The 26,333-nt window shown below is 34.2% G+C and overlaps 1 protein-coding gene across 2 annotated transcripts in view; it reads left to right on the plus strand.

Annotated features, from left to right (window-relative positions):
* The window catches only part of KIAA0825 (KIAA0825 ortholog), a 218,328-nt gene that overhangs the window by 88,729 nt on the left and 103,266 nt on the right, over positions 1-26,333 (plus strand). For both annotated transcript variants that reach the window (XM_015849690.2, XM_015849691.2), the window contains 7 exons: positions 2,920-3,059; positions 9,190-9,378; positions 10,852-11,085; positions 12,043-12,451; positions 16,108-16,264; positions 20,581-20,736; positions 24,803-24,897. In XM_015849690.2, the coding sequence (XP_015705176.1) occupies positions 2,920-3,059; positions 9,190-9,378; positions 10,852-11,085; positions 12,043-12,451; positions 16,108-16,264; positions 20,581-20,736; positions 24,803-24,897 (1,380 nt within the window). The remainder of the gene's footprint in view (positions 1-2,919; positions 3,060-9,189; positions 9,379-10,851; positions 11,086-12,042; positions 12,452-16,107; positions 16,265-20,580; positions 20,737-24,802; positions 24,898-26,333) is intronic.

Here is a 26,333-nt window from a genome sequence, read left to right on the forward strand (position 1 = left end):
CATATCATTTGCAAATGAGAGTCCTATGTTTTTTTCTACTGTACAAAACTGAACATTTCTATGTGATATTTATATGTACTTCACCTTTTGTCACTTTTTTTGAGGCTAGTCTTATTTTCACTAGTACTGAGCTACGAAGATGGGAGAACATATGCCTCTCCATATGCGCGTTACAAAACTTCTCAGTGCATTTATTGGTGCTAGCTTCATGACTGTAGAGAATGTCTGCTATATTTTATTTTTCCTCCAAGTGAGTCACACCATTGTACATTTCAATTTGCAAAAAGCTTGTAGAGCCAAGAATGGGTGTATATTACAACATGATAACTTCCCATCTGGTCAATGACAGACGAGTTTTATTTCAACTCAAATATTCTAAAAATGGCATTTATTTCTGAATTCATTTAAAATATTATCTATCATTAATCTAATTGACCAAAGCTGTTCCTTTTCAAAATATAAATTTTGAAGGCAATAACTGACCTTAATATATTTCACGCCACTACATTCAAGGAAGAAAACAAACAAAATTAAACTGGGCCATATGATTTAATTTAATTTCTGAAAGGCTGAGTTTAGTTTCAGTAGAACACTAAAATTGATATGAATAGTTTGAATTTAAATTGTGGTTACAAACAACAATGTAGTTCTTAAAATGCAGTAGAGTATATATACATATAACTAATCTTGAACATGCAGACGATAATGCTTCTAAGAATGCAAACCCTGAAGTTTGAATACATTATGTGTTTTAAATATGAATAAGATGTTTTGGCTGCAAGTTCTATCACGATTTAAATGCGTAAGTGTACATAATTTTGGTAAATATTATTAGAATCCAATACATGCTTATGTGCAAAAATATCATTGTCAAACCAGTACTGCATTATCAAGGATTATATCCAATGTACCAGATGAACATTGTAAAAAAGATGTACATGAGTTTTATGCTATGTATATTGCTCATCTACTCATATGGGTCAGATTTACTGTTAAAATCCCAAATGCCAATCTGTGTAAGATCATCCTTTACTTAAATGATTATTTCATTGTTAACTATGAAGTTTTAGTATAACAGTGTGATATACAGATCCTGCTGCAATGAGTTTTTTTGTGGATTTATGGTTCTCTTAGATTGCCTCAAGGTTTACTTGCAGGATCTGTGAGTTTACACTGTATATGTAAGATTTTCTTTCTTGAAATATTGCATTTAGAATATCAACAAGACACATTTCCATCAATAGAAACATAGACGTGACAGACTAAACCTGTTAAATATGTTAACTGGCATTTTCTTTTCCAGGTCTTGTAGAATTAGCTATATATGTCTATACAGTAACCATGAATGAACAGTGGACCTTTGTGGGATCATCTATGCTTTTTCAAGCTGAGTTGTGTGATGGCAAACTTGTCCTGATCAGATGGTCACAGAAGTGTGAAATATAAAATAGCCACATTAACCCGTTTTAGTTTTATCCAAATAGCTGCATTCAAATGGTACATAGTGTACATGTCCAGATAGATATTAAATATTAATATTAATATTTTCTAACAGACGTAGCTCCTAAGAAAGAAACATAGTGTTGAAGGTGTTGTGTATGTACTGGCAGATAATGTTTATGCATACATAGTTTATGCACTGAGGCATATGTAGTTTTTACACTGGTGTGTGTAAAATTTATGTGCATAAGTGCTTACATATGCAGTGCATAAACTTTCAAAGTTAGCAACTATTGTTGTATAAACTTACAACCAAAATGAATAAATAGGATAGCTAAACATCAATCAGAATTAAATTTTTAAAACCTTACAAATCTTATAGAAATGTAAAAGTCATTTATGTGTCAGCTAATAAGTGGGGGGCGGGAAGGGGCTTTCTTGGAAAAATTTAATCACAACACAATTTTGAAAAATTCTTTTTAAAAATGTCTGACAACATAGAATAGCAAGTGCAATAATCTAAGGGACTGACAGTCTCCACTTTGTCATCAGCAACAAATTTTCCCTGTTGAGTTACTTAACCCATGGTTCTCACACAAATGAGCAAAAGATCATTTGAGAAGATGACGATCCTCTGCGAGGGTGTGTGTCTCAGATGCACTGCTCTTTCTGAGGCAGAGCAGCCAGGAGGGGGAAGTAGAAACTCTGGTCCCAAGGAAACTGCTTACTGAGCTTGGAAAGCACTGGATGAAAGTGAAAGACAAATCCATGATCATTTTAATTACTCTGGTTTGAGACTGATGGTTGGTGTTGGGACTTCAGCTGAGGCCAGAAGAATCCCTGGGATATTTGTTTGGATACCTAAACTTTTGGAGAATGCTGGAGAGCAAATAGGAAAGTAAAGTCTCCTAAAAAGCTAATGCATGCTTGCTCACATCCCTGTGCTGGCAAAGAAGTAATCCAGCCAATCTACTATTTCAGGTGTATTTTATTATGTCTAGGAATTGGTCAGTGTAGAGCAGAATCTTGCAGACCCTTTGAGCATTCTCTCTGTTTTTTAATTAACAGATTCATATCCTTAATTTAGGAGCAATAAACAATTAACTTTGTAGTAAATTAAAAAATAAATAGCCTTGGATTTATTCAAGCACAAAAAAAAATAATAATAAAAAAAATAAAAAGTCTTTTTTGCCTAGTGGAACGGGGCTATACATGTTTCCATGAAAGAGATAAGTGAAGTTCCTTTATATCAGTTATAGCTTTGGCAGACTACCAAATGTTAATTTGCTTTTAGCTAGTTGAGATTAAATGTAATTCCTTCCCTGAGCTGCCTTAAAGTAAGCAATCATGAAAGCATTTTCAGACTAATCTGGGAGGAATTGACATTTAAGGGAGTTAGCATTACATCTGCACTTTAAGGATATTAATTTCATAGATAAATTAACTACATTATGCTGTTTTTATCTTGCATTTTGAAAGGAGTCCATCAGCCAGAGAAATGGCAGCCCAGGGTCAGCTGAAACTGCTCTTATCCCAGCCATACTGTAATTTGAACTTGCTCTTGGAAACCTTGCTATATCACGATTGTCTCTTCGTGAGAATTTTACTGAAAAGTTCAAGTAAGTACTTATGCTGTTGATCTTTACAAGAATATCACTGAGAAACACAAATTCATTTTTAACTACTTAAATATTTTGGGATACTAGTTATCAGTTGGACAGTTCTTGAGGAAATAAAGATTGCTTTTGCATTGCTTTTTTAATGAAATTTTGTTTCGGTCAATTTGAGTACTCATAGCTTCAAAGCAGACTGCAATTTGATAAACTGATATCATGAATACCAGGGAGTCTAAATGAATTTGAACTTAACAAAGCATTGGTACCACAACTGTTTTATGGAGATTTTTAAAGTTAAGGATTAATATTCTGAAAAATCACCTTCAAAATTATTTTTCTACAGAGAAAAGCCTAGAGGTTTTGTTTGTGCTATATGTTTGTTGCTTTAGGCATTATAGCAGTACATTTCTGACCTTCCTAATGTTAACACTATCATTAATGTTGTTATAAAGTAGGACAAAGAAAATAATTGTTCTGTAAGAGTTTCTTTTTATTTCTACTAATATTGTTTGAAGCATAAAACTTTATCACATCTTTCCTCTTAATAGCTTTTACATCAAATGATCAGATCATTGAAGTTAGTGGACAAAATTCTGCATCAGTAATGAATTAGTCTGTATCACTTTCACTCTTTCTTTAGCAAAATAATTCTCCTTACATATTAAACTCTCAGGTCACATAATAATAGGTAACAATTTAATTATTTTGTTTTAAGGCAGTCTAACATTTGTCAGAGATACAACATCATTTCCAATTAGGTAATGCATGTTATTAAGAGTTACACTGCATTCACTTGCCCATTCAAGTAACTGTCATATTTTACAAAGACTGACATTTTTTTTTTATCAGAATCATATTCTTACCCTACTGTTATACAGTACTGAATTTCACTGCCTGCTTAAATTAGAATGTTCAAGTGACAGAATGGGTTTTCATCTACTGACTGGCCAACTTTATGAGCTTCAGGGAAATCTATGTTTCTGTGAGTTAGAAAATGTGCCATTTACACAGTCTTTATTAACATAATTTCAGTATTGATATGATGAAAATTTCAATTTAGATTAAGTTGAAACCTGCAATCATCCATATCTTCTAAATTAATTTCAATAAGGTTAATTATATAATGTTAAAATGATTATAGTTTTTACTCCTTCTCCTATGCAACAGCTTAACTGGTACTAGATAAGCTAAAATTTTTGACCTGTTATGTAATACAAGAAAAGCCAGTCTAATAAACTATACTTAGGTACTTGTAATGGCAATATAAGATTCTTTTGTTCTATAGGATAAAAGGCTTTCAGAATTATGTACTCATCAACAGTAAAATGTTGCAGTGCTTAACATTATGCACAGAAACATTAAAAAATCAGTATTTAATAGCTTTTGAGTGTCTTGCTGTGCTGGTAATCCAACTCCATGATCTTTATCTTTATTATTTTTTGGAATGGAATGGCTTTTCACTTTCTTTTCCTAGGCTCAGGAATAACATTTTCTTTGTTATAGAAGGGAGTATCACTGAGATTTACAAAGTTCTCTCAGTAAAAGTGGTGTTTTAGGGAATGCGCGCATGCAACATTTAATGTTGATGGTATAAGTAGATTATTGCATTTGTTGAAGCCACTGAAACTGTGTATGCAAACATAAGCTGCTTTAATTATGTTGGTCCAGAACATCAGGAACATCAGAGGTGTATGTTGATGGTATACCAGTAGGGGTTGAACCTTCCCACCAGTGTTTGATTACATGTTGTTGCCGTGTGACAGATGGCAGCAGAGGGACAGTCTGACAGAATGGTGTTTGACATGGAAGTGTGTATGAAGCAAAGGTGTGTCACTGAATTCCTCTATTTGGAAAAAAATGACATCCATTGACATGTGCTGTACATTGGTGGAGACCAAACAGTGTCTGTGAGCACTGTGAGGTGGTGAGTGGTGCAGTTCAGCAGTGGTATCAGCTATGTGAAAGACAGGCTACAGTCTGGATGGCCATTCACAGCTGTCATGCTACAACATGAATAATGTCACCGTCGCTCATCTGCACAAGTTGGTGGATTATGACAAGGAAGCTTTGTATAGATCTGAATATCAGCTTCAGTGCACTGGAAATGATGGAGGCAACAGTGGAAATCACAGTTTATACCAGGCAATGCTCACACAGGAGAAAGAACACCTTATGAAGTTTGTCTGGACCCACCAATTCAAGGCTGAAGATGACAGTTTCCTGGATTGAACCACTACTAGAGAATGTGGTGTCACTACTACAAGCCAAAGTCGAAACTGCAGTCCACAGAGTGGTGACGTGAGTTCCTCATCGAAGAAAAAGTTCAAGATTCAGCCTTTAGCAAGTAAAATGATGTACGTTGTCTTTTGGCATAGGAATGGGGAGGTCCTTTTGGATTTACTGAAACCCAGTCAAACCATCAACTCTGACCACTGTATCATGACCCTGACTAAGCTAAAGACTAGAACTTCCAGAATCAGGCCAGAGAAGACAGCCTTTCTCTTGCAACACAATAATGCCAGGGCATCATACCAGTTTGAAGACCATGGAGCACAATGGCAATCTGGGCTGGACTCTTCTACCACACCTGCTATATTGGCTAGATTTGGCACCTTCTGGCTTCTGTCTGTTCATGCTGAAGGACTGGTGGACCGCAGTCCAGAGGTGGACAATGGTTGTCATCATAGCAGCTGTGAAACAGTGGTTCAGATTATCTGGTGCAGATTTTTACAAGCCCGACATGCAGGCTCTTGCTCATTACAGTCCAAAATGCAGATCTGGAGGTGGTGACTTTGTTGAAAAATAGTGTTTTCCAGCAAAGAATTTGCTCTGTCACATAGTGTTATTGTGCCCTTTGTTGTATTTTCTGTGGGAATAAATAGGAAGCATGACCTTCAGAGCAACATACTTAAAATAGTCTTAAAAGCAGGATACTCCTCAAATGTAAAATTACCACATCAAACATAGGCAAAGTGATAAGTTGGGGTACCCAAAATTGAGCCACTTATTTGCATCCAGTGATTATGATCATTAGGGAGAGAGGACCTTTACAAAAGTAGCTGAAAAACTGGATTTGGATACTGGACCTCTATTACTTAAACTAGAGGTCTAAATAACCTAGTTGTGTTTCTTTTCAGTTAATTACAATAAAATATGTACTCAGAATTGTTTTTTATAGATACAACAGTTGGCATTTATTAAGATGTACTATTGACTGACTTAAGGGTCTGTGGGTCTTTGCTATGCCTCTGTGTGGAGAAACAATGAATAAAGGGTATTGCAGTTTTGCAAATTTCCTAAGGGATTTTTTTTACCAGAATTGCTCTACCACCCATTGAGATGAAACAGAAATTGATTATTTTGACAAGAAATAAATAATAGAGGAATAAAGAAAATAATGCATGCATAATATGAGTTACTGAATCCAGAAGATACTGATATGAAAAAGGGAAAGGTGAAAGTAAACTGAACATTTCTGCTAGACTGCCCTAAAGACACAGCATGACATTTGGGGGTTGGACTCCATGATCTCTGTAGGACCCTTCCAACCCCTACAATTGTGTGATCCTGTGATTCTGTGATGCCAGCAGAACAGTCTTTGACTTCTCACTTGAGAGTCTTTATTGCCAGGAGCCAGGAGTTATTCTTCAGGAAGTAAAGCGAAAAAAGCAATAGTCGTATCAAGTTTCACTGGCCAGGTACAGAAGTAATGGCAATGGGAAACTGCTTTCTCAGTAAGGCAAGGCCACTGGTAGTTTTACCTATTGTTTTTGGCTTGCTTAATGAATTACTGAAAAGGCAAACAGAAGTTGTTCTTGTATAGTCTACAATTAAAACTAGATGATATTCTGACCCCAAATAGTAACTGATAGTGGCATTTGAAAATACTCAATAATCAGTTAAGGCTGCAAATATGAAAATGGACACAAAGAAATGTGAGTTGCTTCAAAATGTGATAATTTAACTTATGCACACAAATGGAGCAGGGGGGGAGCATTTCCACTGAGAAAATAAAATTATGCAGCACAATATCAATCAACTTCTTAGGTACTAATAAATATGAAGAGTTTTCATAGGCTGAGTTTTTATGAACTAGTTGCTATGAAGAGAGAAGACTTGATAATATATGTGTGGAATTTGAGTTTTCCCACTCCAATTACTGAATGCCCTTTGTGATGTAGTTCTTCAACTGCCACAATACGTGTTGCAGCATTTTACTGTGGAGTTCACTGTTTTTTTTTCAGAGTTGCTCTAGGTGAGTAAAAGGTGATAAATTCATCAACTGACCTCACAAATCAGAACTTTTATTAAAATAGCAAGTGGTTATAAGTGTACACTCTTACATGAACTGTTGTTTCCATAAAGAATTCTTTGGCATTGGCTGAATCTGAAACTTCTGTTTCAAGCATTTAAAAATAGTTATTTTTGTACTTAAAATAGTCAAAATATACTGAGAGATGGAAATAAAATAATGGTGTCATGGTTCCACCACACATAGTTTTGGAGAAAGTTGTTCTACCTTGAAATTTTCATGTACCGCCACCATTAAAGAAATTTGATTTTAACATCAAGTCACAAACCTTTTTAAACAAAGCAATTTTCCATCTTGTTTTCCAAGAACAGTTTTCATAGTGTCTAAAATCTCACCAAACTTTCCTTCCTGGAGTTTGGTTAAATTAATTAAAAAACTATGTTTACTATTACAATGAAAATTTAACTAATTTGATTCAAATTTTCATCTCACTATATGAATTTGAATCGTTTTCCTTCTTTTTTTGTTGTTTTTGTTTTTGTTTTGTTTTGTTTTGTTTTGTTTTTTAAACTGCTTTTTCTGCTTTCCTGATTGCCTACACTGAGTAAATTAGTGGGGTCCATTTGAGTCTTCACTCAGGAGCAGCTGGCATTGAAATATGGCTCAGCAAAGCATGCCGGCTTGCTCAGCATAAGAGGAGAAAAGCTGCCTAAACAAAAAATCTTATAGCTAATCTTTTCTGCCTTGGAAGAAAGAGGGGAGAAAGAGAGCTTTCTGATTATGAAAGGATTGGTCTTATTTTTCAACTTACTGCACTCAATGGGCTATTTCCGTTCGAGTGCACTACCAAGACTGTACAGTTTACACTAATGTGTGAATTAACTCGTAGGGTTTCAGAGCAGATTAAAATGATATTATTGAATTTTACAACATTATCATTTCATTCACAAAGCTGGGTGGAAAGCAGTCACTTACCACTGCAGTAAATTTTGAAAGATGTCTGAACCACAAGAAAGATACTGAGACTCTCCTATCTTTCGCTTGCACAGGCTGCAAAACTGGAATAAACCAATGACTTTTTCAGGCATATTTTCAATATAAATCAGTCTTTTGAAAACTCTCATTAGCAGACTAGACAGTTGACTAAAATTATTTAGTTGGTGCTGGCTCTGGTCAGTTGCGATAATTAACATCAAAAATGTATGTACTTTTTGACACTAACACAACTTAAAGCCAATGAGTTGCATTAGTTAAAAGAGAGTTTTAAACATATGATTCTTCTCTAGGTGGAAGAATGTTTTATGATGATTTTTAAAAGCATATTTTAAAAGCAAATTTTCCCTAATATCCAGCCAGAAATATAGCAGCCTATATCTTAGCATGGCTGAGATTTTGTTTTGGGGAACTGATTTCTTCTCAATTCATCTTTAACTGAAAAAACAAGTCCAAACCTTTTTGGTGAGTATGCAGCTGCCATTTTATTTTATTTTATATAAGAAAATCAATTTATAACTTCACAACTATATATTGCTGAGATAAGTTATGCGGAAGTAACTTTCTGACTGTGATTTTGTCAAAGTAGTCCAATTTCCTTACAATTATTATTTATTAAATAAGCAAATTCGTATGATTTGCAAAGGGTATTTAGAATTAAACACACATATTCCACAGTTTGTAGATATGCCTGTACCTTTTTTTTAATGACTACATACAGTCCAGGAAGATGGTCAAGTGCCATTATGCTAAGGACATCAGATTTCAGTATCTGTAAGTATTAATACAGTATTCAAATATGGTTTTCAGTTTGTTTTGATTGATAATATTTATATGACTTGAATTACATGGACATTTTTATAACCATGATTTTTTTTTATTTTGGAGGATGTGAAGTATTGACTGGTGATGAACAAAGTTCTCTCTCAGATGAGACAAATAACAAAGAGCCTACTCTGATTGAAACTATCTTCACTATATTGTCTGACTGTATTTTATCACCCAAATCACTTGGCATTGCTTTTGAGGCCTACATGGAAAAAGAACAGTTGTGGGATTGCTTATACAATATGACAGGTACTTTGTTTATTAGTAAGTACTTTAAGTCTGGTGTTAAACCTTGTCAGTTTTCAGATATGTCATGCATATTATTTTTACTTTAATAAATCTGTTGACATGATTGTAGGTTCCTTCAAAATTATATTATAGTTCAATTGTTTTCAGCAGTCAGGTTGCTGTAGGAATGGTGGTTATTCTGAAGGAAGCAGAGGTTATGGTACTGTAGACTAAAATTCTGGTCGTTTTCACATCTGTTTTACCAGTAGGTTGGCATCAGTTTATGTAGGTCTTTATTGACACAGGTTCTTTATCTCTGTTGTTTAATAACTTCAAAATTGTACTTTGGTTTAAAAGCAAGGAATAATTGGAGTGGAAAAAGAAAAGGAAAGACTGCTGTTGAGGGAGGCCTAGTATGGTGGGCGTGTAGACTCTGCTGCCCAAACGCAGACTCCTGATTTTTGATGGAGGTGGAGAATACCCCACATGTTTATGGCAATGAGTGGTGCTCACAAGGAAAAGCAGTGTTTAGCCACGAAACAGAGGCATTAAGAATAATGGTTTTATGAATTATGCAAAAAATTCAGGAGGGTTCACAAAAAAAGAAAGGAAGAAAATGAGAGAAGGTACAAATGATAATAAAAGTACAAACACCACAGAATAGAAAACAACCATCACAAAAGTTGACAGACTTAGAGAAAAATGAGATTTCAAAAAGTAGAAAGCTAACACTTAAAAGAGGAAGAAAAATACAGAAGATGGAAACTTTCAGAAAGACTGCATAGAGAAAAATAAAACTTAGATCATCAGAAAGCACAGATAAGCAAAAGTTAGGGCAAAGGACCTTAGCAGGAAATGTCTAAGAACATTGATGGTATATCCTGCCTGACAACTGCTGCTCTTTTACCATGGAGAAACTACAATTCTCTGTGGTGTTAAGAATGCGGAGAAGATTGATACTTGTAATGTCAATAACTGTATTTAAGATGTTCTATTTTCAACATACAATTTCTGATACCATACTAGGTCTCTGTTGATGACTATTATTTTTATGCATTTTTGTTACCAAAGTATCACTTATCTTTTGCTCTTCTCTAAGAAAAGTATAGTTACCTAACAATTGCCTCTGTGTTAACACTGTAAATATTAAACTTCATTCATTAATGTCTACCCAGTGATTAAGTTTACTATTCATATTAAATTTTGAGAAATTATCTTGATGGGGAAGTGATGTTAAAAAAAAAAAAAAAAAAGAAAAAGAAAAAGAAAGAGAAAGAAATGAAATTCTATTTTTTGTTAGTACTACATTCAGAGGGTAAAATACTACATTGTCTTACTTTATGCTATTTCTTTATAACAAGCCAACAGCTGTAAATTATTTTGAATCATAATATTGTTTTCTTTCCATAAGAATTCTGAAACACTTCTTTCTGAAACAGATTTGCACAAATGACTGCACACATACTGAATATTTAATAATGCTTTCTTCTGAAGTTTCCAGTTGTGGCGAGTCAGAGCCAGAGGTTATCAGATGCTTGAAGCTGACTCTGATTAATTCAGTCAAGGGTATAGTGAAGCAGATCATTTCTTTGATGCATTCGTGGGAGGCAACAGAAAACTATGGAACATATCAGCACAAACAAATTGTTCCTGAAAGTTTACTGAAAACAGTTCCAAAGGAATGGAATTATACGCCTCGGGAAATGAAGAGGAAGGAATCTGGGAAATGTGGGTGAGATTTATGCTCTTAAAAAAACTGAAGTTTAACACTAAGAATAACAGGCTCCAAACATCGTCTTGGTAGTAGGCTTTTTGTTTGTTTATTTTTTATCAGGATATCACTGTTTTCATGTGACTAGCTGTGAGGCAGAGCTTAGACATGATGACAAGTTAAACTGTCTATGTGACACACAGAAAAATTCTGACTTTTTTTTCAGTTATGTTTTTTTTGTTGTTTTTTTTTAACTAGTTGAGACTGGAAGTGGAATGGGGTTATGGTATTCTTTGTTTCTTTGGTTGGCTACTTTTTTCATGTTGTTTTTCTGTTTAATCCACACCTGAATCTGTATTGTGGATTACCTTTGGGTTCACTGTTTTTCATTTTATATATACTATTAACTTTTTAACAGCATGTTTGCTGTAGTTGCTTTTATAGCTACTGATAACATCTGCAATGTTTAAAATAGAGTGCTACGCAGTGCGTGTGCTTCTCTTATGAAAGACAATAAACTAAAAATTTGTAGGTTTGAACATAAAAAAGGACTGATAGAAAACAATATGAATATATGCAGTGTCCCAGGACATTTACTGCTATGCTCCGCTCTTGGAACAATATTGCACTATAGTTCTGGAGACAACTTGTTTTTACTGTTCTGAATCCCTCGGTGTCTTCTACTTCATTTATTCTACATTAACTGTGCGCAGCAAGAATAATTGTTAACACGGTGATAGGGTGAATTCCATATTTTCTAGCTTCTCAATTTTAATTTGTATTATTGTTTAGATTTGGGGGGAGATATGTATGGGAGGTATAGCACAAGTCAAGCCACAGTGTTGAGTACTGAAGCTTTTTACCCATTTCAGTACAAAAGAAAGTTAGAAATTATTAGACAATATTCAGAAATATGCTGTGATAGAACTAGAATGTTAATGTTAATCATATCTTCTTTTATGTCTTTTTTTAAGGCTTCACAAGGCTTGCAGCTCAGGCAGTATCTATTGTAATCAGCAAGTTACCTACAGTGATTGCATGTTTGCCTCCCCCAATTAAGTACTTCTTTTTTCTGGCTGAGAGAAAAATGTCAAGAAACTTTGCTGAATTAAAGAAAGCTGGTCTGCTTGTCTGGAACTTGATTGTAATTATATGTCGGATATTTGAGGATGGAAATACTGCAGAACTTTTAACAGGTGCAACACTTGACAGATGGAGCAAAGAAAAACTCAGTTTAGTTCGTGTATGCTTGGAAAGTATTATGGGAAAACAGAAAAGTGGTCCTAAGCAAGTGACCCAGAAGGTTATACTGAGCATAGAACAGCAAAGACCAAACTGGATTGAAAGCCAGTTGCTGAAGGCTAGAAAACTGAGCACAGACTGGTAAGAATGTAGTATTTTTCAAGTGCTGTTTTTTATTTTACTGAATTAATGATGTGTTTATGGCTCTCGTTCAATTTAAAAAATATTTAGAGTGATCTTATGTTACATGAAATCAATTACATCTTAATGTTGACGGCTTTATGGTATACTTTTGCAAGTTAATTGCATGGCTGAAACAGCTGCAGTTATTTCATCTTAACAGTCTTTTCATAGTATTTAAAATGTTTCATATATTACAAATTTTGTTTCTTGTTATTATGTTTCATATTTTCTTATGTGTTCACGATGATCCAAAAATATGGACAATTTAGTTTGTGTATCTTTCAGAATGCTAACAGGTATGCTGACTAGAGGGCACCACAGTGCATTCATAAATGAGTTTTGCTATAGCGATTAAACTAGGACAGACTATAGCAGGCTTTCCGTGTTCATCTGAGATTAGCATACTTCCTTTTAAAACATACCTAACCCTAGGGGCGAGCAGGATATATCAAAACAGGACAAGGAAAGTACCCTGCTATGCTTTTCTGAGGAAACACCAACTTTCCCTGTAGATTTGACATTTAGGCCCGTGTTTGTAAATCCTTATAATGATTTTTCAAGGAGTTCTGTGCATATCAATGTATCTGTACTCCTGTTTTAATGTTGTAGTGGTGTACCATTCTGTAAAAACACTATTCATCAACTTCCCAGTAACAGATTTATAGGAGTTACCTGTCTTAGTGAATTAAACGATTGACAACTGAAAGTAAGGTTAGCGTGTGATCTTTTACATTTCCATTTAACTCAAATTCACAAGCACTAATCAATTGGCTAACTGATTGAAGCCAGATGCCAGCCACTGAAACAGTCATAGAATAAAATAAATATATTATAATGTATAAAATGTGGAAATACTTAACAGGATTGTTTTGCAATGTAATTTCTAAATTTACTGAGAGTAGACCTTTTGTAAATAATACAAATGTAGGGTAAAACAGAGATTGGAATGACTCCTAATAACTGAAGCTTTAAGATTTGAAGCTGAGAATTCTAATATAGTAGTTAATTTTATATTTTAAAATATCACAAAAAATGCAATGATTTTTAATTCTTATCAGGTATGAGACAGTGGAAAGATATTTCCTTTATATTCATACAGTATCTCTCAAAGTGAGAACCAGCTTATGGTTAGGGCTCCTAATTTTAAGCATACAGAATGGGAGAACATATTACTCACTCTCCAAGGGAGTAGATACCTCATGCAGTTAGGAAACTGTTTTCTGATTTCAGAGGTATTTCTGAAACAGAAGTCCTGTATAAATGTTATTTTTCTATTTTATAGTCCAGTAGTATGACTCAGTTACTAAAAAAAAATTAAAAATTAAAAAAAAAAATGTATTTAATAGAAGTGAGATACACAGTGTAGAAATAAAATATTGTTATGCATGCAAATTGTAATACCAATTGATTAAAGCTGAACTTGAAATATTTACACTAGGTAATAGTCACATAGTCACTAGACTAAAAGATCTTTCACAATGACCCTTGTGCTGTTTACGTGGTTAATTTGAAGTAGGTATGGTTATATCTAAAAGTCTACAACAGAGTAAAATTATGTTATATATAACTCTTTCACAAGTAAATGATTTTGTGTGTATGTACATGCATCTATGCATAGATGTGCATCTGTTCATAGATGTTTACAGACTTTTAATACATACAGTGTGCGGAACAAGTACATACAGTATGTGGAATAAAATAAAAAGAATACAGTCAAAACATTCATGTGTGATTCACAGACCCAGTTGTGGAGAAGGACACTAGACTTTTATAAGAAAAAGTCTCACGTGATGTTCTCTTATTGTTATCAGGACTTGGCTGCATAAAATTGTGAATGTGATACAGGTTCATCCCTTTTGGCATAAATATTCAACTTACCTTTTAGAAGAAGAAAAAATATGCAGTGAAAGGTTCAGAAAGTGGCAGTTGTATGCACTGGCTGTCCTGTGTACTGCCTGAAAACATTACTATTCATTAAAATAACCTTCACTTCATAGTAGTTCCATAGCAGAAAACAGTCGTGTTAGATTCTGAAGAGCACACTGCTCAAAAAGAAGAGAAATGTCTGTCTTTGGAAAGTAATTTGTCGAGTTGAAGATTATTGTTTTTCATCATGGTGACCCTGACTTGGCTGGCTGGGTGCATACACAGATTAAGATGAATGCAGTTATTCCTTGTCTGAGGTCTGCCTCTTTCAGGGCACATTCTTCCTAATGACATGATTGATAGGCAGTCCCAAATCCAGAGAGGAACTCATTAATCACAGCAGTGACTGAATCCAATCATCTGCTTCACCTGCACACTGACGGACAGGAAAGGATACAATTTGGGTGCTGACACTGATACACTCCTTTGTCAGAGGTCCTCAACTTTTTCAATGTCAATCTCTGAGAAGTGTGACAAGATTCAGGTTATATCTATATGTGGCATTGGAAGATAAGCCTTAAATGTGCTTTAATTTTGATGATCAATTTCTTCAAAGCTTTTCTGTAAAATACACCATAATAACAGAGTATCATTTACTTCCATTCAGCAAAGAACAAAATTATAGTTTATATTTTGAAGTTATTTGGTCTGTAGGAAGTTCTGAAGCAGCATGTGGAAGCAGTGTCAGCTGTGTAGAATTTAAGTGAGCCTTCAGGTCAAACAACAACTTTGAGCAGAACTAACTTTGTAATCATGGCACATTTTCAGCCGTGCACTGCAAACTGACAATTTCAAATTGAAATGTTGTGGGGTTTTTCTCTGTCTGAGAGCATCTATTGTGGATTTTAAGTTAATCATATAATGATTGTAGAAAGCATAATATATTCTGTTGGTCTGTTAAGTTCTTGACATCTGGATACCAGCATATATATGATCGTTGCAGCTCAAATATTTGAGGAGAATAATTAGTCTTCATATTATTTTCTTATACTTTACCAATCGGTAATGCTAAGCAACTACAGAGCTGTGAGCTTATGTTTTTGAGCAGACAGCAGTCTATAATGGCTAGAGTGTCAAATGAACATTTTTCAGGGCCTGTCACCATCAGGTTGTTGCTTTTGTTTGTTTGTTTTTGCAGTTAGACAGAAATCCTGTTAAAAAGGAAAACAAGGAAAAATACGGTACAAAACGTGCAACAAGTGGTAAAATAAACCTTTGAAACTGTTACCATTTATACCAGTGGAAAGAAAAAGACTTCATTTTAAAATTTCTAACCTATACTTAAAGTAATGGCTACCTTTCTGACATGTTAAGTAGGCTTTAATACCAGCGGTGACAGGCAAAGAAAAATGTACAAAAGATCGAATGCAAATGCCATTCCTGGTAGCAAAGATACTTCTCTAGTGGAAAAGAAAATAAAAAAATATTTGCTCTTTGTATGCCCTTAGAGCAAAGAATGTTTTATGTTTTCAATCTTTCTGAGAAAAAAATTATTAAAATTCATGTAATTAAAAAATACTATATTTAAATCAGCATTTAATTGTTTAGCATTTATTAGTGTAAAGGATTCAGAAATGCACGTAGCAACATTTGCTTATGCCGGAAATGTTTATTTGTATTCTACTTGTATTTGTATTAATATGATTTTTTAGAAATTCAAGGATCATTTTATATTTTCCGTATTCTAGTGGCTCGGATGCAATTGAAGGTGCAGTGTTAGAGCAAGAAGGCATTGCATTTGGATTCACTGAGCAGAAAATAAACATGATGGTCCTGGATATCTGCCACAAACCAGGTGGCAGCGAGTACCTGAGGCAAATTTATCACATCATCCGGCTCAATGAGGTAGGGAAACGGCCTTTTTACCGAGCAATTAGGTGTGTACTGGCCTGAGGCAGCTTCTGCTGGCAGCTAAGGGTTAGTCAAGGAGGTGATAATGCTTCTTAAAGTCAATATGAAATCCTTTATTGTACTGCAACAGCATCCATTCAGTTCAGGCTTTTCTACGTTGTGAGTGAAAGATTATGAGGAAACAGAGTAGATTTTATTTACATACTTAAAATCAGTATTATGGCACATAAACTTCCTTTAGATTTGTACTGTAAACAGAAGATGCATTTTAGAAGTTTAAGCACAGTTCAAAAATAATAAAAATTTTAAAAAGCAGCAAAGCTATTGAAAAATCGGCTGTTACAGGAAGTATAATTAAATGTGGTAAATCAATTTTCCGATTTAACAAACAAACAAACCCCATGGCTTTACTGAGAGAGTAAATGCATCCAAACGAAAACCTTGCTTCAGCTAGAGAACTCTACTTCGTTGAAGTACTTTCAAAATTACAGTGAACAAATTCAGATTTGTTTGCTACACGTGGAATTTGAGCAAGATTAAAGAATTATCTTGTTGTTTCTGGGGCTGTGCTAAATTGTCACAAGTTACCTGAAGCATTCTTATTATATATGCTGAAGTAAACACAGGTTTGCTTAAATTGCATGATAACACAGATCTACATAAGCTTAATCAAGAAAGTTCTGTTTATTATCTTTAATTACTAAATTACTATTCCTTGAATGTATAAGCAGGGGCTGTTATGATCATTTCAAGTGTACAGTAATGTTTATAATAAAATGCAAAATAATGCAAATATAGGCACAGTCCAAGACTTAGAAAAATTTGATAGCAAAAAAACTCAATTAGGTAGGTATGTATAAAACAGTAAAGCAGCTCAGCTTCTGAAAATCAGATCAACAGTTTAATTCTTAAGAACAGGATTAAAAGCAAACTTTACACATCTGCATTTTGAACTTTTACAAGCAATATAAGCATGTATGTAGAGATGGCAACCTAATATTAATAAAATACAGAGTCTTTTCAAGTTTCATCTCAAACAATTAAATGGTTCAGGAAGTGAAGTGAAAATTATTACTGTAGTACAGTTCAAACAAAACCTTTTCACCTGGAGAACATTCAGGATTACTCCTAGTATAATAAAGTGAAGAAAAGATTGTGAGCAAGACCTCTTAAAATAGCACATAATGCAGTAGGTAGAGCAGTCACCAAAGGGACTAGATATGCAGGCTCAGTCCTTTATCTGCATCCAAACTAAATGCCCAAACTGCTGGAGCTTTAGCTAACAGTGCGGAACTTCGTCATTTTCCCCTAAAGGAATTGTTTCATTTTGTAGAAATTGCTATAAAAATCCATTCCACAACTTCTGGGGTCAAAAACAGGATCATATTCTAATTGAACAGGTAGAATGCCCGTATCAGGTTCTGGAGACCCTGAATCAAAATCTGAGTCCTTTGAGTATTCAGTTATTTATACAAAGTGGAGCAGCTCCAATAGGAGGTGAAAGGCTGAGAGAATTAGTTGGAAGAGGGACCTTAGCCTATCTTTCCACATCCCAGGTGACTCTCCTTGATTTTGTGCTGTTAGTAAGAGCTTCATTAAAAATAGAACATTTCTCAGTGGAAAAAACCTGTCTTGACTTTAAAAAAAAAAATAATAATAATAAAAAAACCCTGATCAGAACAGGATATAAGAATGTTACTTCCACACATCTTTTGAAACAATTAAAACATATTCTAACACTCAGTATAGCATTATGGTAATGCATTTTTGAGTATTATTTTTCATGTTTTAGATTGTTAAATGCAGCTGACAACAACAACAACAAAAAATAGACTGAATTGCCTGTTAGAAGGTCTGTGCTTTCCTTCTTAGACTCCTTGGACTGCCAAAAGGTCATGTTCTTAAACTGAATCTGGAGATATTTCTGCTGCAGTGATTAATAATTGCATGTGAATAGAGAACAAAATGATGAGACAGAAAATTGTGCCTCAATAATTTTCCTTAGAAAGGCAGGGGAGAGGATGGATAAATTCGTAGAAGCTGTGTATATAAATAAATGTAAAAAATATCTGTATGGATACCGTAGAGCTCAAAATGGCCTACAGGTGAAGGTATTTATTTATCAAGAAGAATAATGTTTTTTAAGCCAATTTTCACTAATGTCCACCAAAGGAAAACCAACTCTCCTGAGCTGTCTAGCTTACAAACACTGTCTGGTTTGTTTCATGTACAGTCATCAGTAGTAAGGATACAGCTTACATGATTACAATCATGATTTCTTTTTTGTTCTCACTTTTTTGAAACACAAGCCTTTCTGTGTCTACAGTGTGTGCTGTACTATAGGAGTCCTAAACTAATGTATTTACCATTGTTAATCAAGTCTCTTCATCAGGAAAAAAAATATATAATTCTATAGTACTTACTGGGAACAGTTTTCCCAGTGAGTCTGTGAATGTCTCCTTCCTGGAAGCATTCAAGGCCCGTCTGGATGGGCTTTGAGCAACCTGGTCAAGTGGGAGGTGTCCCTGCCTGTAGCAGGGGGGTTTGAAATACATGACCTTAAAGGTCCCTTCCAGTCCAAACCATTCTGTGGTACTATGATTGTAGCCCAAAGACATGAAAATCCATGTGTTGGGAATTAAGTTGTATAGCATTTGAAATGTTCAAATCTGTAGCAAGTATGACTTAAGCAAGTTCCAGCTTCCTTCTGAAAAGAACAGATTCTTCTGCTGGAGCTGTGATGAGTAGGTGGCTGAGTTGCTTTATAGTTGAGAAAATGCATTCACATGAGGCAGTACTTTAAGTCAAGCTGATATGCACGTAGGAATATTATTTATGTCACCCCACCTTTCTATGACTATGAAATCTTTGCTGTGGCACAAAGTAATGAATGGAGAAAAAGAGGGAAAAAAATAGAAAAAAAAATAATTCATTTTTGGAAGCTGAGAAATAACTAAAAGATTTGTGTTTTCACAGCTGGATTACAGTGTTGTTTTAAGCTAAAAAAGCACTGAGATCTATTTTTTTTAAATGCACTTAGATGATTTCATGGTTGCTTAAGCAGTTCTGACAATTAGCTGCAACCAACAGACAGACCTGCTCTATTTCTTGACTCATATTTACCAGTCCTAGGGCATCCTCTGTACTAGTACTAGAAATCATGTGGCTTGCTTATCTGTCTGAATCCTTTATTTTTTTCTGGATAATTTCACAACATATGCTACTGCCAACACAAGGGAGAAAAAACTACAGTCTATGTGGATCAGGCTGGAATTTGTGCTTTTCAAGCCAAACCACAGTTCGATCAGTTTAAGTTCATGATGAAATTATCAATTGAGGAGCACAGGCTTGGCAGGTAGTTTACACACTCCCTCATCTGAGTCTGAAATTGTTTTACTAGCTCAGTATTTCTGCAAAATAATATTTGCATCCATCCATCCTAGTGAAGACTCACCTTGAGTACTTGCTCAGTGTTATAGCTATCCTATCATTAGGGACTTATTTTTAATAGTGATAAACTGTTTAATCACAATAGTCCTTCCAGCAAGTAGACCAGTGTTTCTTTATCTAGCTCTTGGTAACATAGTACTATTTGATCAAAATACTTTATTGGCCTGCAGTGGTGATTTAATTTACATGGTAGTTTAAGAAGTGAAAACAGAAGAGACTGGCCAAAATAATAATAATATTTCTGCTTTATAAACTGTAGTTTATAAAATTTGCCATGTAAATCACAGATGACTTCCAGTCTTCAAACTTTTAAATAATTAAAAATAGCTTTGTAGAGTGGTAGAATGTTTATCTCCTGTGTTTGAACAATTCAGACACTTTCATTGAACAATTCATTTATATTCACCTAGCAACTATGTAATGTAATGCTGTCTGATAACAAATATTCCTGTGTACTTTATTATACAGAAGAAATCATGTAATAGCTGTAGTACATTACAATACCTTATAGGAAACATTTGGTTTTCACTTCTACATAGACCTAACAAATATATTCAGAGTTAATAAAAATAAGTTGATGATAATTTCTAAACAATAGCTTAGATTACTCTGATTTGCTTCAGTTCAGTATTTATGGGGGCAGGATTAGGAGGGGGGGGGGTTATTTGTTGTTTGTTAATCTTGAAAAGATTTGCACTTTGAGAGAGATTTGTTATTCCTTCCTTTAATATAAGGAATTTCTATCAAGTAGTAGTAATAGTAAAGTGATGCTTGAAATCTGGGCAAATTTCATTTATAAGACTAGGTGGCATGTATTGTTTCATGTGTTTTATTTTGTTTGTTTTGTTTTTCCTTATAAGAAATATTTGAATGAGCAACTGTCTTGTGAGAATTCACCTGAAGAGCATGCTACTTCCAATCAAAGCTTGCTTTTAACACTGAAGGGCAGAGAGGAGCAAGCTGTCTTCAACCCTTTCCAGGTGCACAACCAGTCTTGTGCGAAAGTGTTCAATCAGGTTTGTGAAAATCTGAAACTGTGGTTATAGTATAATTTTTACTTGTCAGTCTTATTATGATCACGATAATGACAGAGATCAAAGTTATGAAAAAGGAATTAATTACATGAGTTCAAATTTGATGAAGTGCAAAGGGATATTATTACTCAGGAATTTAATGAGGGCACCCTCTACAATATCATGGTGTCCAAAAAGCTGTTATTGTCTTTTTCTTTTATCAGAATTATTGCATATAAAAGCAATTTAAAACTTAAATTTGTGTTGGTTCCGGATAGTGAAGGAAAACCTATTAGTAGCAATGACATGCGTTATATCTATGTAATGGTATAATGGGGCTAGTCTTAGTCTTTTGAGAAGTCATGGCAAAATGCCAAATGCATATTTAGAGTCTTACCTGATGAGTCATTCGCAGAAATGTTGGACAGTAATGTGAATTACTGTTTGTTAATGTAAACTTTGAAAACTCAGAGCCAGTGGGAGAGGGGAGAACTAAAGGAGGCATTTCTGTGTTTTGCATAAGCTATTGCTAGTGATAAGCAAAGGATTATAAATTTCTTATAGAAATCCCTCTCCTGATTTTATAAGAGTTTTATATATCTGGTTGCCAAAAGCTCTGCCAGAGATACACATAACTAGTTTCACAAAATGGATTGTAGTTTCAGGTAGCATTTGGACAACTAAAAGTTTGAATCTTCCTCTACAATTTTGAACATTTAAAAATAAATGGTATTAGAGCTGCATTAATTTCATTTACTTTACATACTTTTGGTTGAAGGATGCCATTTTCCAGAATAACTTTGTTTTCAAGTTGCATCATTTGCCTTTTGCATTGTATCTATTTTGAACTGTTTCACCAGCTGTATTGCTGTAAAATATGTATGTATGTTTGGTTGGTTTTCTTGTTTTTCTTTTTTTTTTTTTTTTTCCCTTTGCTACTTGTTTAATCAGTGCTTAATCACTGTCATTTTGCAATCAAAGTGGTAATGTCCTGAAAAAGGAGATTAATACTGATTTCACAAGGTTTCTCACACCAGAGGAACAAGTTTGAAAGTGTCTTTTCCTTACAAGTACTTCCTTGGCAGAATCTAAGAGGGTGTAAAATCACTCCAATCTGAAGTTTAGGAAATAGTTTACCATGCCTCAATTCTCAATTCATTAATAATGTGCTAGAATAAGACCTTGAAGTAGTGGCAACTCAACGTAGAATTTTTCTGCTACATGACAGGTTTGCAGTGCTCTATTAATCAGCATGTGACAATGGATAGTTTGTATTAAATTGCTTTGCATTTTTATAAACTTTTGGCATAAAATCTATTATAAGAATACAGGAAAGTTTTTCAGAATTAAGAAAAATACAGTATATCACAGAGCTTTTATGAAGTACCACGTGCCTACCCTGTTGTTCACAATAATGGGCATATTTTGTGATTTCAACAATATCATTAAATACTTTAGTTCCCTTTACTATGAAATTGTACATTTTTTAGTGGTGTGGGATTTCATTTATTAAATAGAGGACAGTGTAGTTTAGTGTCTGGTTCCTTGTCAAGACTATTCCCAGAGTCTGTAGAATATACCATAGTACTTTTATAGAATCGTAGGATCATTTCATTTGGAAGGAACCCTTAAAGGCCACCTTGTCCAATTCCTTTGCAATGAACAGGGGGAATCTACAGTTCAATCAGGTTGCCTAGAGCCCTGTCCAGCCTGACCTCAAAAACCTCAAATGAGCATCCACCACCTTCCTAAGCAAGGAACAATTGTTTTTCTCACAGAATATATATTTTCTTACGTTCATTCTTAGTGGTTGACAATTGCCATGAAACTGACAAGTTTCTTTAAAATTGACAAATCTTCTTTAAGTCTAATGTGAATCAGTGTATTTTCAATTGAGGAAGTAATGTTTGTTCCTCGGTGAATTATAAGTCTTGGTACAATCCTGATTTCACAGCATGTTTTTGCCAGTGAGTTATATTGCATTTAATTTTTTTCTTGCAGAAGGGCCAATTTGAATATTCAGGGCTTCCTGTGAGACCTGTGTCCAAATCAGGAATGCTTCTATTACACTGTGATATACTGTACAGTGTAAATACTCTTCACTCTCTCAGCAGAGGATTTTTTTTTAAAGAAAATAATTTCTGAACCTTTCTGAAGTTTATAGCAAATATTTAATGTGTTACTTTTCAGTCTCTGTAAAAATGGCAGTACATTATTTAGGGTGGTTGACTTTTTTGTCCTGAAGTTTTGCTAATTTATCCCCAACATGCCATATTTGGCAAGCTTCCTAAACATAATTTCTGCAAGTTACGCTGCTCCTGAAACAAAGGCCACTGAACTGCTATTTTGAGATCAACTGCAATTTTTATTAAGGATATGTAAATTTCCTATCTTCCCTCATTTCAGTAGCTGATTCTATGAAGTGTGTCATTTCTGTTAACAATTCAGCTATTTCATTCTTACATTCCTGCAAAAATTTTGAATAATCGCCATCTGGTCCTAGTAACTTGTTGCTCTTGATTTTATCAATTTGTCCTGACACCTCAGTCTCTGCCAGTGCTGCTGCTCTATTGTCTAATAAGATTAAGTCCGGCCTGTACAACTCTTCAACAGTAGCAAAAAAGGAAAATATTTTAAAGTAATTATTATTCTTTCCTAAAGTGTGCAGTGTATCTGCATGTAGTTTCATGTTTGATTGTTCCGTTTTTTTGTTTTGTTTTGGTTTGGTTTGGTTTGGCTTTTATTTTAAATTCTGTATCTTTTTCAACAGGATTCATCTGTCTATTAAAGTGAGTTTTAATTTGCTATGTGCTTACAAGCTTTCCTAAATGTCTTTATGACTGTTAATACCGTCAGTTCAGCTTCTCCCTTTTACTGTTCTTGATTTTACAAGCATTCCCTCCATATTTTTTATATTTATAATTTAGTGAAGAGTATTGAACAATTGCATGTTTTGCCCCCTGTATTCTCCCACTGTTTTCTCCACTGAGTCATTCTGCTATTTGTTGTTCATCAGATGTTCTGTTACTTCTTTTACTTTCCTCTTCCACTTCATTATTCTTTTGCTACCCTTGTCTCCTCTCTGACTCTGTACTTTACCCTCCTTTCAAATGTTACTTTTAAGTGCATGCCAGAGATGAGCTTTAGTGAGAAATTTAAATGAGAAGGGAGGGAATAAAATAAAGATGGAAGTAAGGAGAGAGGGACTACCTGGAGGAATTGCTCTCCCAGAAGAACCAAGTTCTTCTGTAAGAAGAAAAAGATGTACTACATGTCACACTTCTGTCTTTTTATTTAGCTCTATTTTCATTGTTATGACTAGCTTCATCTTTTTTTCTTTTTCAAACTGCTCGGTGCTATTTTGGTACAACAGTAATGATTTTTGAATGATTCCTTTGCTGATCAGTGCTGACAACTAAAATTAATATTATGCAACAGGAGTCACTGTTTTAAAAACATAAGAATGCTGTATGTGGTCTTTTGTCTACCCACTATCATTATATATCACTTTTATTTATTGAACAAGGAGTATGTAACTGTATGGCTTCATGTTGTGTAGAGTTACTGGTATGTTTATAATAAAAATCTGTTGAACAGAGTGCCTTCCAGAAAAATAAGCAGGTAAACCCATCCCTCTCTAATTAAGATACAGGTTACACTTAGTAACTATCTGCACTATGTTTTTCATTACAAACTTTTTGCTGACAGCAGAAAATATAAATTGCTGTTACATAAAAAGTTGCCAATTACTTTGCTTTTCAAACAAAGAGTCAGCTTTCAGACAAAGTGGTTGGGCAGAATGCCATTAACAGTTGGAATAATAACGGTTCAAAAAATTGATGTATCTTTTTCTAAATAATGGTTACATTCCCAAATGGATTTGTAAATTAATTGCTGTCTTATTGGAATAAAAAACCTTCTACTGTGGACATGATTGATATCATCTGTCTAAGTCCTTGTTCTAGACCCCCCTCCTTCATGGTTAGCATATCACAGCTGGAGCTTTAATTTACTGATGATATTAACACTGATTAATAACTAACAAAAGCTTCTTGCCATGTATCAACAGTCAACCATTACTGAATGGAACTGGGATTGGTCAGACTTGCTGCCAAGTTGTTTGGGACTGAATCAGATGACCTTCAGGGTGCTGTTGGCGCACAGGTAATGGGATTCTGGCAATTAACTACACTTTCCACTTATCTGCTTTACTTAGTAGTGGTCAATGCATATAGATTTGAGCAGTAGAATTTATGAAGTAAATTATATGTTGAACTGAACTGAACGTGCAGTTTTAAAATGGAAATACTTAATATATTTGTGCCTGTTTGTTCCTTACAAAGATAGTTTGTAATTCCTATTTTGAGGACCTGATTATTTATTTCTTGCTGACTCTTGAATTTCTGTTGGTATTGATCACAAACAGTCCTTTGAAAAGAAAATAGTATATTTAAGTTCTTAGGAACATACTGCCTATGGAGATTTCAGCGCAGAACTTTGGGGATTTTTGCTCAAATTGCAGTTAAATTCAGCTCAGGGTATGGAAAGCATAGTTAGAAATATGAAGTATTTCATTAGCAATTTTTAACTAATGGGAATTACTGGACAGGTGGGTTTTTTTACTTGTAAAATCTATACCTGTACATAAATTAAGCATTTGTTAAGTTCAGAATTCATATTCATTGAATATCAAATAAGTACCAATTTGTTAAATGCACAAAATGGCAGGTAGAACAAAATAGGTATATTTTCTAAAGTATGTGCTGTATAGCAAATCCTTGCGAGGACTGGAAAACATTTATCGTGAACTAAAAAATGTAGTGATCTCTTTGTAGTGCTGATTCTGTGTACTGTTATATTATTTGCCTCATAAAGTTAATTGTTTGTCTGTTTAGAAACTACAGTGACTAGTTTGCTATTTACAGGTCAGAAATGTTCTTATGTTTTCCTTTGCCACATTTTCAATACATTACTAGATCTTAATGCTCTAACTACCTAATTGTACTTCAATTTTACATATAAAATATTTGTTCAGTTTACATTCTTCTTAATTCAATTAAAACGAATTCTTCCCTGACCCAAATCATTATTTTCTAAAATTTTTGTACAGTGTCACAGGAAGTAACACTGGCAGAAACATGCTTTCCCTTTTGCCATTCAGTTCTCCTATGTTATCCACTTCTAGGTAGAATATGTGGCTACATGAACTTTTTGGTTTTTACCAGTAGTGCCACTTTTATGTTAAATGGCAGAGACAATTCCGTAATATTTCTTCATGTGATAGTTAGCTGATCACTAACATTTATTCTTCATTTAAAAATAAGTTAGCTTGCCCTTTTAAAAGAGAGCCTCATAGAAATTCTTGGTCTTAAAGCAGTCTTTATATTTCCCTTTTAATTTGATGATAATCAAACAAAGTAGAGAGAACTGCGGTGATTGAAGTGGAAACATTTTCTGTGGTCAATTCATCTTCTCTGATGTCTTGAAAACGTTCCACTTTTCTTTTGATCTTTGTATAAATTTAGGAAAGAAGTCATGTATACACATCTTCTCTGTATTTCACACTTTTATTGTATCTTCTATTGTTGCACCTTTTTTTA

Source organism: Coturnix japonica, chromosome Z (genome assembly GCF_001577835.2).
Source record: "Coturnix japonica isolate 7356 chromosome Z, Coturnix japonica 2.1, whole genome shotgun sequence".
In the NCBI taxonomy this organism is placed as follows: domain Eukaryota; kingdom Metazoa; phylum Chordata; class Aves; order Galliformes; family Phasianidae; genus Coturnix; species Coturnix japonica.